The sequence below is a fragment of the Bison bison genome, unplaced genomic scaffold (genome assembly GCF_000754665.1).
Source record: "Bison bison bison isolate TAMUID 2011002044 unplaced genomic scaffold, Bison_UMD1.0 scf7180017858323, whole genome shotgun sequence".
Classification (NCBI taxonomy): domain Eukaryota; kingdom Metazoa; phylum Chordata; class Mammalia; order Artiodactyla; family Bovidae; genus Bison; species Bison bison.
The window spans coordinates 36,159-50,627 of record NW_011488896.1 but is presented as its reverse complement, the minus strand read 5'-3'; the positions used below and the strand labels follow the sequence as shown (position 1 = coordinate 50,627).

General features: G+C 41.3%; 2 protein-coding genes across 2 annotated transcripts; one reads left to right on the top strand and one right to left on the bottom strand.

Moving 5' to 3' along the window:
- Window positions 1-900: 900 nt before the first annotated feature.
- LOC105005039 (olfactory receptor 11A1-like) lies at window positions 901-1,860 on the bottom strand. The gene has a single exon (XM_010862890.1). The coding sequence runs from the start codon at window positions 1,858-1,860 to the stop codon at window positions 901-903; it is 960 nt and encodes a 319-aa protein (XP_010861192.1).
- An 11,353-nt stretch (window positions 1,861-13,213) lies between these two features.
- On the top strand, window positions 13,214-14,173 carry LOC105005032 (olfactory receptor 6N2-like). The gene has a single exon (XM_010862877.1). The coding sequence runs from the start codon at window positions 13,214-13,216 to the stop codon at window positions 14,171-14,173; it is 960 nt and encodes a 319-aa protein (XP_010861179.1).
- Window positions 14,174-14,469: the final 296 nt, after the last annotated feature.

The following is a 14,469-nucleotide window of genomic DNA, read 5'->3' as shown; positions in this document are numbered from 1 at the left end:
TCTGTACACATGGTTCCCCTGTACATATGAGGTTCCCTATCTACGGATTCAACCAGCCATAAATCCCGTACTTCTGTATTTACTACTAAAAAAAAAAGTCGGCCTTTAAGTGAAACTGTGCAGTTCAAATCCATGTTGTTCAAGGATAAATGTATTTGCACATGGAAAACATCGCTACACTTCTCACATAACACAATACTTACACATCTGAAATTTGCTCTAAAGTGTTCCAGAAAAAAAAAGGAGCTATAGGCAATAGAAATAGGATTGGCAAATGTTGATATTGATGCTAGATGATGGCTGTATGGGATTTATTATAGTGTTCTATCTACTTTTCTGTATATTTGAAATTTTCTACAATAAAGTAGTTAAACAATTAAATGCATTCAGCTTTAATTTTTTAATATGCTTTCCCTTTAACCTGACAATTCAACTCTTAAGAATTTATTGTAGGAAAATCTAAATGTGAACTATATTTGCATGGTGAAAAAATTAAAAATGACTATGAGCTTTCACAAACAGAGATCACCTAAATCATGTTCAGCTATGCTGAGAATCTCTGAAGAATAAATACATACACATTGGTTAAAATAAAAAGAGGTTCAAGACATAGTCATCAATGAAAAACCACATTACAAACTTCCATGATTCAACTTATCTCTAGGTTTGTTTTGCATTGCTGTTTTCATATATTTGTTTCCTATAGGAAATATTCAAAGCCTATTTGGTAAAGAAATTATAAAATATTAAAGTAAAAAATTTAAAGCACTTTAAAATTATTGCTCTACAATATTCATTTTTAGTATGAGTACAGTAACTATAAAACTTTTCACAGAGAGAAATGTCAAAACAGGACAAAGTTATTTCTACCCAACCAATCCCAAAGTCCAATTAACATCTTTACCACCATCCTCCTTCAATCATTTCAGCTTGCTTAACATACAGAAGCATCCACAGTGCCTGCTGAACTTCCTTATTCCTCAGGGTATAAATCACAGGATTGAAGAAAGGGGTGATCACAGTGTAGAGCAAGGCAAAGACCTTCATGAGGAGCTGAGAGTGGACAGCAGAGGGCGCGATGTATAAGACCATGAGAGTACCATAGTATGTGGACACTACAGCTAGGTGGGAGGAGCACGTGGAGAAAGCCTTCCTTCTGCTGGCCCCAGCAGGAACTCTCAGCACAGCCACCACAATCCGGCCATAAGATGTCAGAATCAGTCCAAAAGGAACAGTGAGGCAGACCACAGACAGAATGAATGTTGTCATCTGGGCTACACTGGGATCTGAGCAGGCCAGGCTCATCAAAGGCATGAAGTCACAGTAAAAGTGGTCAATGTGGTTGTGGCCACAGAATCTCAGTTGGGCCATGAGGGCTATAATCACTACACCTACCATAAAGCCAGAGAGCCACGCTATGACCACCAGCCCCAAACACCATCTGGGTCCCATCAGGAGAGGGTAGCGGAGTGGGTAGCAGATGGCCAGGTAGCGATCATATGCCATGACAGCCAGTAGGAAGCACTCAGCAGTGGCTAAAGAACCAAAGATAAAGAACTGGAGCAAGCAACCAGCCACAGAGATGGCCGCCTCCTGCAAGAAGCCCTCCAACATCTTGGGCACCACTGAGGAAGTATAGAGGATCTCCAGGAAGGACAGATTAGCCAGGAAGAAATACATGGGTGTGTGGAGCCTCTGAGAGCTAACCACCGCCACAATGATTAGCATGTTCCCTAGGATGATGGAAGCGTAGATGACAGTGAACACAATAAAGAGAAGGAGATGCAGCTCAGCTTTGACATAGAAACCAAGAAGGACAAATTCAGTAATCGTTTGGTTTCCTATGGAGACCGTTTCCATGAAGATCATCCAAGTTTCTGCAGTGATTAAGTGACAGATTCTAGTGCTTCTTTGCATCTTCTACACCAAGCCCAAGATAAGTAGAGCTAAAATGAAAAAGATAAAGGTAAGTCTCAAAAACAAGAATCACTTACACACATCCTAGTCTGTCCCCTTTTTAGTTGCTTTTCCAATTCCTTACCTCTGCTGTTTTCCTTAATTGTGCACATATTCAAGACTCAAGAAGTTTGATCAATGATTTAAACTCACAATTTCCAGTCTTCAGAGACCTTAACCTATTAGTTCAAACTAATATTTTTATTAAAGAAGGAAATGGCAACCCACTCCAGTATACTTGTCTGGAGAATCCCATGGACAGAGAAACCTGGCAGGCTACAGTCCACGGGGTCACAAGAGTCAAACACAACTTAGCGACTAAACCACCACCAATATTTTTATGATTTACTAAATTCTATCTTCCTGATCTCTGTAACCAGCCATAGAGCCTTCCTCATGAGCAACGGTATGCTATGCTAAGTCACTTCAGTCGTGTTCGACTCTGTGCGACCCCACAGATGGCAGCCTTCCAGGCTCCCCTGTCCCTGGGATTTTCCAGGCAAGAGTACTGGAGTGGGGTGCCATTGCCTTCCCCGGAGCAACAGTGTAATGTCTTTCAAATGCCTGCCTTGTGTCCTATCACAGCTTACAATCAGCTTGTTATAGGAAAAAGAAAAAGAAAAAAAAAAAAAACTGTTTTATCTTCCTTGATCACAACCAGCTTCACTGTGGGTGGTTTGGAAATTCTGCCTGATACCCAAGCTTACTATATTGCAGTCATCTTTATCTTAACATTGTCTCTTCATTCCTCAAGCACCTAATCAATTGTTACTTGGAAAATTCCTATGTATTCTCTCTTCATTAGTCTTACAACCTCTTTATCTTAGCACAATTATAACCTTATAGTCTCAAGATTTCCCACTCCCTTAAAAATAATGTTCTTTAAATTCTAATTTCATACAAGATTTTATAATACAAATGTAATAAATAATATGATTGACGAAAGTATAGGTGCTGTGTGAATAGAGAGAAAACCAACTCAGACTAGGAACTGAGAGAGTGTGAGAATCAAGATCAGGGAGGCTCCCTGAGGAAGTAATTGTAGCTAAAAAGTTTTGAAGAACAAGTGTCAGCCAGGCAAAGGATAGGAGAGTGAGCATACTAGGCAGGAGAGACATAATGGAAAGCAAGGATGTATAATTGAGTGAAGAGCTGAAAATGCCCCTGAGTACCTGCAAGGAAGATCTCATATGCTATGCAAAGCGATGTGTGTGTGTTTATTAAAAATGAGAATGCATCAAATGATTGGAAGCAGAGGGCAAAAATGCAGATATTTGTTGGTGCGTGTGTGTGTGTGTGTGTGTGTGTGTGTGTCACAGAATCTGCTAGCAGAAGGTATGAAAAATATGGTTGTCAACTCCACAATAAGACTGTTCTTGGGAGTGTTTTAAAAGTTCAGTCAGGATCTTCCCTGGTGGTCCAGTGATTAAGGCTCCAAGCTTCCACTGTTTGGAGGACAGTGGACACTGGGGATACAGGTTGACTCCCTGGCTGGAGAACTAAGATCCCATATGCTGTGTGGGAAAAATAATAATAACAAAATTAACTTTTAAAAAAATTCATCCACATGAAAACTATTTTCAAGTCATAGCATAATCGTGGCTTTTCAGATCACCACATTCCCACTCTATTTTTCAAGGGGTTGGGGAAGTGGGGAGAAAGAAGAAGGAAAAGAGAAGATAGAAGGATGTGAGGATTATAGACAAATGGGAAGGTTTTAGTGGAAGACGTTGCAACACTAGGATTCCAGAGGAATGACTTTGAAAAACTGACTTTTTGACTCTCTGGGTTAAATGAAATGTGTTACTAATCAGAGGAAACAACTCCATAAATACCAATTCTTTACCCTTTTATAAAAAGTCTGTGACCTAAGCTGTGAACAATTATACAAAAATAGGAAACTCACCTGCAATAGCCCTTCTAAAGATAAAAATTGTGAAAAGCAGAATATGTGCTAAGATCTTCTGAAGAGTTCAGATTATTGAAGTTTCCCAATTTCAACTCCTCCCTTGAACTCAACCTGAAATAATGCAAGACATTGATTAGAAATGTCACACTTTTCACCCTCCACTCCCCAGAGTCATTCTCTTTTCCACTCTCCATCTCCTTTTCTAGTTTCCCGATTCCTTTGGCTTTTCCACTGTAGGTCCTTCCCTTTATCACAAAAGAGGGCTGACAATTGCCAAGAGGAGAGGGGCCCCTGAGAACCAATTACAAACTGACTAGAGAACAACCTTAAATGAAAAGGAAATATCAGCCCCCTGAGATACCTGTCTTTCTCCAGAGGAGGTTCCTGAACTGTTGGCTTGAGCAAAAGTAGAGCAGAAACCAAGGGTTATATGGGAACCCTCCTTTCCATCTACTTGGGGGCTAATGCACTCCACTAAGCATTCCATCCCCCATTCCTATGCTCTTTCCCCAGAACTTATCACAAAACTCTCCTAAGTTCTCTACAGCATCCCTAAACCACCATGCCCAAGAGTGGTCCTCCCAGAAGACTGCTCTCAACCCTTCCACCCCACACCCAGCTTTCAGACATTTCACCATCCCAGAAAAGTATTTCAATGAAACAGCCCTGGGGAGTATTTCATGTGGATTTTCGAAGCCTTGCCAATGTTGGGCTGATTTAAGGGGAAGGAAGCTGGCATATTATTACAAAGTAACATCTACATGATTAAATGGCCTTTCAGTGTCCTCCATGCCCAAATGCCTACCTGACAGCTCCTCTCCAATTGTTCCCTTCTGTGAATTCTCCACAGACACCAGGCTGATCTATTGACTTCTCATCCCCAGCAGTGTGTTCAGTCACTTCACTGTCATCCATCTGAGTCAAACCCTTACTTCATTCCCATTTTTTTCCCAACAGACCAACAGAGAAAGCCCCTTTCTCTGAACTACTGTAAGGTCCACTATCTACAGCAACAGTAAATGCTACTACTTTTTTTTAATTCAATAGCTTAAATCATAGCTACAATGCACTCTAACAATTCAAATAAAATAGCAATCTCTAAAGAAAATGAATATTCTCTCTTTCTCCCCGCAGAACACTCCACCTACCTTGATGAAATCGTTGTTTAAATATTGGCATCTGTCTTTACATACTTTTCCCTTTACTTATAAAAACATTTGCAAACATAATGCCTCAGCAGGCAGATTCTTTACCATTGCATCACCCAGGAAGCCCTAATATCCCATGATTATTTCCAATGGTGCCAAAGAGCTCTACGATATTTGTTAAACAGAAAAAAAAATCAAGTACAAAATAGTATGCTTAGTGTGTTCCATTCTCATTTGTATAAAAAAGTAAAATAAACCATTCACATCTGTTTCTGTGGACATAATCAAGAAATTGAGACAATGCTGAGACCTGGGATCCTTTGCTGCAATACTGCAAAGCTTATACCTGGACACACCTCTCTTCCAGCTACAAAATACAAAGAAATTATATGGGACTAAAAATTACTGTGTGCATGCACAGTTGGGGCAAATTCTAGACCAAAAAATACAAAAGTCCCAACTGCCATTTCTGAAGAGACGGAAGCAAAAACTAGGTATTGGGAGCAAAAACAGGGTACTGCACATGCCCTCCTGCACTCAACACCACAAAAGGGTGGGCAAACCACCTAAGCCACACCTCCAGCCCAAGCCCTGGACACACTCCTTGTTGTTAGTCACTACATCGTGTCCAACTTTCTGTGGCCCCATGCACTGTAGCACACCAGGCTCCTCTGTCCTACACTATCTTCTAAAGTTTTCTCAAATTCATGTCCATTGAGTTGATCCATTAGTTAATTAGCATCAACTAACCAAGATGATTAGATGAGACCTAACCATCTCATCCTCTGCTGCTCCTTCTCCTTTTGCCTTCAATCTTTCCCAGCATCAGGATCTTTTCCAATGAGTCGGCTCTTTGCATCAGGTGGCCAACGTACTTTGGAGCTTCCGCTTCAGCAACAGTCCTTCCAATGAATAATCAGGGCTAATTTCCTTTAGGATTGACTGGTTTGGTCTCCTGGCAGTACAAGGGACTCTCAAGAGTTTCTCCAGCAACACTATTTGAAAGCATCAATTCTTTGGTGCTCAACCTTCCTTATGGACCAACTCTCACATCCGTACATGACTATTGGGAAAACACTCCTACCCTCAGCCATGTAAGGAATGAGCTCGCCCCTCCACTGGGACAAGCAAGGGAACATGTTACTTGCTTTCTCTCCCTCCTGCAGCTGGCACAGGAGCCCCAATAAAGCCTTGCCTGAATTTCTTGTCTGATCTGTAGTCAGTTTCTATTGACTGTGGAAGGCCAAGAACCTGGTTAGCATCAAAACTACTAATTCTTGCTACTGGGGATTTGGGGTGATATACATGATTTTTATTTTCATACATTTTTTGTTTTTTCCCATATAAAAACTTTACCATGTTTAAATTTTTTATGTATTTGCCAATTACCATACAAATTGCTCTTTAAATTTATTTTCTATTTATCACCTTCAACAACCAAGATCAAAACCCTGGCCTGTTCACTGCTCTCTCTGCTATATGCTTACTTCCTAGGACACAATAAGAAAAGAAAAAACACACAAGGGAAATGAGGAGGAGGACAAGGCATCAGACAAGCTTTGGGGGATTTTCCAATACCAAAAATGTTGACCCTCATGCAGCAATGAATTGAAAACGTTATAGAATGAAAAAAACAGCATATTCATTGTAATGATTATTCAAACTTGATGGGACTTTTCCTGTCCCATCACAAACTGTACTTGGGAGAATTTCCTCAAGCCCTCATTAGTGAATACAGGCAAGTTGCTGTTACCTTTCCCCTCCTTAACTCTCTTTACTCCCACAGAGGAAGGTCTTCCCTAAAGCCCGAAAAGAAATGTTTGTGTTCAACAAAAGCATAAGAAGTGGGCACTGGGGACTTCCCTGGTGATCCAATGACTAAGACTCCATGCTCCCAGTGCAGAGGGTCCAGGATCTATTCCTGGTCAGGGAACAAGACCCCACATGCTGCAACTAAGACTCGGTGCAGCCAAATAAATATATCATTGCTGTTGTTTGGTCTCTCAGTTGTGTCTGACTCTTTGAGGCCCCATAGACTGTGGCTCACCAGTCTCCTCTGTCCATGAGATTTCCCAGTCAAGAATACTGGAGTGGGTTGCCATTCCTTCTCCAGGGGATCTTCCTGACCCAGTGCTCGAACCTGCATCTCCTGCATTGCAGAAAGGTTCTTTACCATTGAGCCACCAGGGAAGCCCAAATAAATAAAAAAAAATAAAAAAATTATAACCTTAAAAAAAAAAAGGTGGGCATTGGACACACTCTTATTACTAACAGTCATTACTGACTGTACAGGACTCTGTGTGAAGAGTGATCTTTTTCAGTGGCTCTAGATCGAACAATATGACACCAAGAAATTCTGGAATCAACAGCCTCAGAGCTAACATTCCAGACAGCAGAAGAGGAAACCTGGTCCCCATCAGCCTGCTCCATACACAGAGAGGCAGATGTGGTCCTTCTACAGGGAATTGTCTGCACTGGCAGGGCTTTCTGACTCTAAGGGAACAGTGTGACCGCTGGGCTCCTGATACCAATCATCTCTGTGAGTCACCTTAGGGTGTGTGGGTCTCAGGGAGTACAGTTCCCCTGAGGAAAAAAGACACACCAACAACACTTCCCTTCACAGGGCAGTCACCTCAGAGCATGGTGGCTCAAATCTGGAAAATAAACTATACATGCTTCTGAAGATTCCATGGTTTTCCAGGGACCCTGACCCCCTAAGGAAGACATGCTTCTGAAAAGGGAGCTGGGAGAAGAGGACACAGGGAGCTCCTCTCCAACACCACCTCTCTCAGTTGGACTTTGTTACTGTTTTTCCTAAGACAGAAGCTGCACCCTACCTCTTTGTCCCACAGAACCAACTGATGCATCTTTCCGGTCCTCTTTCCCATCATTGGTGAGTGCTATCTTCTCCTGCCCTGATGCCCAAGGCAATGAGGGTCAGTGTCTTTGGTCATGTAAAAAGAATTAGGAATGGAAAGTTAGAGTGTAACTAATGATAGTGAGCCAGATCTTCTCTCTTAGTCAGAATTCAGTTGCATTATCCCTATTTTAAAGGCTTCGGCAGTGGCTGACAGAATCTGCCTGCAATGCAGAAGCTTCAGGAGACTCAAATTTGATCCCTGGGTGGGGAAGATCCCCTGGAGGAGGACATGGCAACCCACTCCAATATTCTTGCCTGGAAAATCCCATGGACAGAAGAGCCTGGAGGGCTACAGTCCATAGGGTCGCAAAGAGTCGGACATGACTGAAGTGACTTAGCATGCATCCCTATTTTAAAAAGAAAGAAAAGGGGTAGGGGAAGGAAGGGAGGAAAACTTAAATTCAAAATAGCCGAGATAGGACACTCCAAAAGTAACCTGGAGCTTCACTGAATAGCAGAATGGTGTAGAGTATTTCTCTCTCTCTTTAGAAATAGAGAATAAATGTCCGGAGTGATGGATGAGAGAAGAGTATTCTTTATCAGCTGCTGAAGTAGAGAGAGAGATGGAGAAGGTGGAGCACCTAGAGTTGTTCATTTCTGAATCATACTCAGCTTCTCAGAGACAGCTGAACACCAACCTGCTGTTTGACCTCTACCTGATATTTTTAAAGACTGACCATTTTCATATATATCCCTCTGACTCAACTTTGTCCATAACTTCACAAAGGGCAGTGACACAGTCAATGGCTCTAACTCAATAATATTTTAAATTTTATTTTCAATAAAATTATATGTTTGCCTGTTTTTTAAATTAAATAATAAATGAGGGTAAGAAAAGGAAAATATTTATATTGGTTTGACATTTTTCAAGAGTCTTTATAGTTAGGATTAGAGACGATTTGTCCAAAGTTTCAGAAGAAACCTTGACTCAAAAAATTAAATGAATTCTTTAAGATGACCAAATGAGAGATGATAGATGCCATTTCTTAATTCCTGGCCCAAATTCTAGGCATAAATATTGTGATACCAGCAACTACAAGCACAGCCTCTTGGTGGTAAGAGGAAGGGGACCACTACTTATTTGACCACAAAGTTTATGGAAGCATAGAGTCTGTTTTACTCCCCCTATACATTCTCACTCATTCCCATTCTGGAAAATAAAATACAGTAAGGAATATCATAGATTTATACAGGGAAAAACAATAGTATTGTGAACACTGGTTCCAGGGTACAAAGATAAAATATAAATATGCTGCCATCAGTTCTGTTGTTCAGAATCCAGCACGGATGAAAAGAGATGAGATTGTTCCAAGACCCTTCCTCTCTGGGCTGTGGAACACTTATTATAGGTGAAGTTTATTGCATCAGAATTTCCAGGTCCAGTTGCCATTCTTCTGAACTGTATAGCTCTCTGAACAGTAAGAATTCAGGATTATTTCACTAGTCCCTGGACTAGAACATTTGGCTGAGACTTCATAAATGAATCAAAAACAATGGTTGCTGTTTTACAAAACACAGGGGAGGATGCCAAGCATGAGCAAAGGCACTGAGGCAGAAAGGAATCTAGGGTTTGGGGCAAAATAAGGAAAGCTGCCTAAAATGGCCCCCAACCTTTAGATTCTCTAAATGTTAAATGTGCATCAGTGATTGATTGCTGATATATGAATATAGTATACTAAGACTCAATGTATGGACTGCAAATGTACAGCAGTTGTGTTTTTATGGTTACTGCCATACACCGTGCTCTGCTTACTGCCTCCCTTTCCACTGGGTCACCAACTGCCTAATGACCCTGAGTCAGATTCCCTAATTTGTCAGTCATGTTTATGTTTCAAAGTGTTCTCTGGCTATTAAGACATTCACTTTTCCTTTGCTTCTATTAGGGTGAAACCTTGCACACAAATCCCTGTTAGTTTTTGTTCCAATCACATTCATATCATGTGTTCCTTTTTAATAACCCCAGCCAACAGCCAGTCCTAGATCTGCTCTTAGCTCTGCTAGCAGTAAAAGGGAGAGAGCCTGGTCTGCTCACATGACCCCCACTTTTCCCCCATATCTACTTTTTCTGGTCAGGCAGGTAAGGAAATAGATAAATATGCTGGTAAGGTTGCATCCTCTTCTTGGTTGGAACTTTGGCTCAAGCCAAAGTTAATTTAAACAGAAGTTGAGCAGCTCCCTTAAGCCTTGGCCATCCACTCAGTTTCATCTTGCCAGTTGACTCCCAACTGAGAGCCTCATACAAAATTCCTGATGCCCCAAACTCTTTGCCCGATGATCCAGTATGGGCCCAAATGCATCAGCTCTCTATAACCCTGACTCTGGAACCTGTACCTACACACGGATTCGTCTTCATTCCAGTGGGAAATCAATAATTCAGGGAAGCAAGGTCTGTTTCTTCTCTGCCAGGAGGTCTCACTGTATCACCTCTCCCAAAGCTCCTCCCCTAGCCCCATCAGTATCTGCTGGTGGGTGAGCGACCAGTGAGGAAATCAGAAGTCAGTGTCTTTTCTCTGTAGGTCTTACTTTTCCTTCAGGGGAAGAAAGGAGTTGACTTAGGGAAGAAGACTGTTGGAAGGTCAGAGATGGAGATAGCCTGTCTGTGCAAGCAAGCCCTGCCTTCCCCGCAAAAATGACTCACCCCTTCCTCCCAGCCCTTACCTTAATCAAAGCCCTAGGGAACTCCTCAGTGTCAGTTCATGCCTCCGTGCATTGGCAAACACCCTGCTCTTTGATACCTAAAAACTCCTTTGTATTCATAAAGACTGATGTTGAATTTGACCTTCTCTGTGAAACCTTTCTCTGCTTCTAAAAAGTCAGATCCTTCAACTGCAGTGGTTTCCTTAAGGTCCTTTAACTAGCCCATGTTTATAACACTTACCAAAATACTTCATGAAACATCTGTTTATATCTAGATTTCTACTATTAGACATGAGCTCCTTGAAGTCAGAAGCTCAATGGTAATCATAGATAAGTAAAAATTTGGGGCTGGAGAGAGTGAAGAGGAAGAGTGTTTTCTTCTGACATAAATCTCTCAGCAGTTCTTACTGGGAGAAAACAGACACAGAAAGTTTGTATTTAGAATGAGCTCTGGGGAAATAGGAATAATCCCACTGGCAAACTTAAAAATACACTTTCTTAGACAGGTGGTATAGAACACATGTTTCAGGGTCTGCAAAAGAATGCCAATCCAAGGAATTGGAACCTGATATAATGTATTATAGGAATCACAGGCAAAAGATTGATGGAATGAAAACTGTGTCCAAAAAAAAAGAAAACTGTGTCCAGGAAAATCCATCTGGCAGGGAATTCTGGACACTTTGGAAGAGAAAGAAGCTGGATAACAATTAGCAAGCAGCTTTGATGGTGTATCTATTCATTCCTCCACCTGACACTTAGTTTTTACTGCTCTGTCTTCCATGCTGTATCCCAGGTTTTGAGAATAAAACCTTGAATAAAGTAGAGCTCCCAACTTCAAGGGATTTAATAGTAGATCTGAGTAAATCTTAAATACTGAGATTTAATAGTAGAAAAATAGACATAAACAGATATATCACAAAGCACTTTAGTAAGTATTGACATGGGGGCAAAGAAAGAGAGAGGGGAAGAAGGGAGTCATTGAACATTAATCCATATTTGCAGCATGAGAAACCTGATGGGTGGTAGTGTCATGAACAAAGGAGATGGTACTAAGCCTGAATCAGGAGATGGCAGTGGAAGAATGGAAAGTAAAGGATGGACAGTTCAGAAATTTCTTTTTATGGTTTCAAGTGTGCATTTGTCTTTGCATGTGTATGTGTGTATAAATACATAAATGAAAATACTTCAAAAGTTAACATTCCAATATAAATAATGTTTCTCACACTGACTGGAAAATATTCAGATGATTCTTAATTTCTTTTTAATATTTGTCAATTTTTTCTAGTTTTTCTCAACTAACTCAATGCATTCTTTTTTAATACTTATTTATTTATTTGACTATGCCAGGACTTGGTTGCAACCTGAAGGATCTTTATCAACTAACTTATTTCTGACATCAAAATAAAATAAATATTTTAATAGCAAAATAAAATATCCCTCTTGATATTGAAATTGTATTTATTATGAAGTGGTGACACAAAAATTTACATTTAAGAAGTCACTGGTAATCTATATCTTGGGCATACATACCAGATCATATTGAATATTAGATTTTGCATCACACCTTTACATTGTGTCAAAACAATTTCTCATGTATTTTATTTATTTCATGTATTTTAATGTATAGCATAATTAATCTTACTCCTAATGTTGAATATATTTGATATTTCCATTTTTAGAGCACTTCAAATGAAGACACCTGCAAGATGTGGAAAATATGTAAAACTCACATCTCAATAATGTCAGTGCTATCACCTTCATCCATTCCAATGAACTTCAGCTATGCAAACCTGAGTATCCTCTGAGCCTTGCTTTTGTGATTAGTTTGGATTTAAGCACATGTCTATAACAGTTGTTTCCTTTCAAGGATCTTAACCCATCCCCAAATTCCCATCTGGGAATCCAAGCCTACATTTACTCTTCACGTTAAACTATATTCCACTCCTTACCCTCCACTGAGCAAGAAGAGCTCTCCTACTCTGCCTTTGATTCTCAGAATCAGAGTCTCCATGAAGGGCCTCTACCAGTCTTGTGCTGGAATCTGTACAAAGGTAAACACACTCACTACTCCCCACCTTCTGAGATCTGATGGCAAAAGACAGAGCTACTGTTCAGAGCAGGAAGATAGAAGATCAGTAATATCCCATATCTCCTGCAAGCCTGAAGGTTAAAGATTCTTGGGATCAGAGCTCAAGGATACACACTAACCAATCCTTGGAAATATTAAGTTAAATAATATAAACTTCCTGGTCTGACGTCCAAAAAAGTTGATATCTACAATAATATGCAATTCAACCTATGCTTAGGGACAGCGTGGCTCCATGTTCACTCTAGTTAGAGCCACAGCTGAGTCCTCTCCTATAATCTTTCTAAAGAGAATTCCTGGGAAATGTGGCATTTTAGGACCTATTTCAATGAGGAGAAAGAGAGAGTGTCTTGAATATTTAGTAACCCTACTTTTGAAGAAGTAGAGTGCTCTCTGCTTTGGAGAAGCTCTGAGGCAGTCAAAGAGTGAATTAAAAGGAATACTGGGAGTGTGTGGAGTCCAGATGGTGTAATAAAGCTGGAGAGGAAACCATGTAACTTAAGACATCTCAAGATCTTTATATGTCTCCTCCATGCCCAGTTGACCCACCAGGCTGAATGGAAAGAGCCAACCGCACCTTGGTCACTCAATTTATCTTCATGAGATTTTCCAACTCTCCACTTCTGCAGCTGCTCTTCTTCTCCCTCTTTCTCCTGGTCTACCTCTTATCCCTGGTGGGCAATGGGCTCATTGTGCTCATTGTGGCCCTGGACGGACGCCTCCACACTCCCATGTACTTCTTTATCTGCAACCTCTCCTTGGTAGAGCTCTGGTACACCACAGTCACCGTGCCCAAAATGCTGGCCAACTTTCTCAGTTCCCAAGGGGTCATCTCAGTTCCCAGCTGCATCACCCAGTACTACTTCTTCTTCTCTTTGGCTGCCACAGAACTCTTCTTTCTCACTACCATGGCCTATGACCGCTATGCAGCCATCTGCCGACCACTCCACTACCCACTTCTGCTCAGCCCTCAAACGTGTGGTACCCTGGCTAGCGTCTGCTGGTGTGTGGGATTCCTCTGCCCCATGTTCCCTTCATTCCTCCTTACACAGATCTCCTTCTGCACCCCCAACCAGATCAACCACTTCTTCTGTGACGCTGACCAGATTTTCCGCCTTTCTTGCACAGACACATACGCCATCCAAGCCGTGGGCTATGCTTTTAGCACTGTCATTATCCTAGGGGCCCTGGTCTTCACCATGGCTTCCTATGCCCACATCCTGGCCACAGTTCTAGCCATGGCCTCAGCTGCTGCTCGGCACAAGGCCTTTTCCACATGCACAGCGCATCTTTCCGTGGTCACCATCTACTTTGGCACTCTCATATTCATGTATGTCCGCCCTGCTGTTAGGTATGAGTCAAGTATCAACAAGATTGTGGCTATTTTCTACTCAGTCATCACTCCCCTTCTCAATCCTCTCATCTATACACTCCGTAACAAGGATGTCAAGGAAGCTCTGAAAGTCTTGGTGTCCCGGATGAAAAAGGTCTACCACTCAAGCAGGGAAACAAAGTGATGGAGCCACAGGAAAAGCAGAGAAAGCAAAGCTGGTGGGATATCCAGCAGAAAATAACTCCTAGTCATTGAATTTTACCTGTGCAAGGTAACTTTTTTAATCATTAAGCTTAGCTTTTTATTTATTTATTTATTTAATTTTTGGTTCCAGTGTTTTCATTGCTTTGTGCAGGCTTTCTCTAGTTGCAACAAGTAGGGCTTGCTCTTGCCAGTGCACTGGCTTCTCATGGCAGTGGCTTCTCTTGTTCTGGAGCACAGGCTTTAGGCGCAGGAGCTTCAGTGGTTGCAGTGCATGGG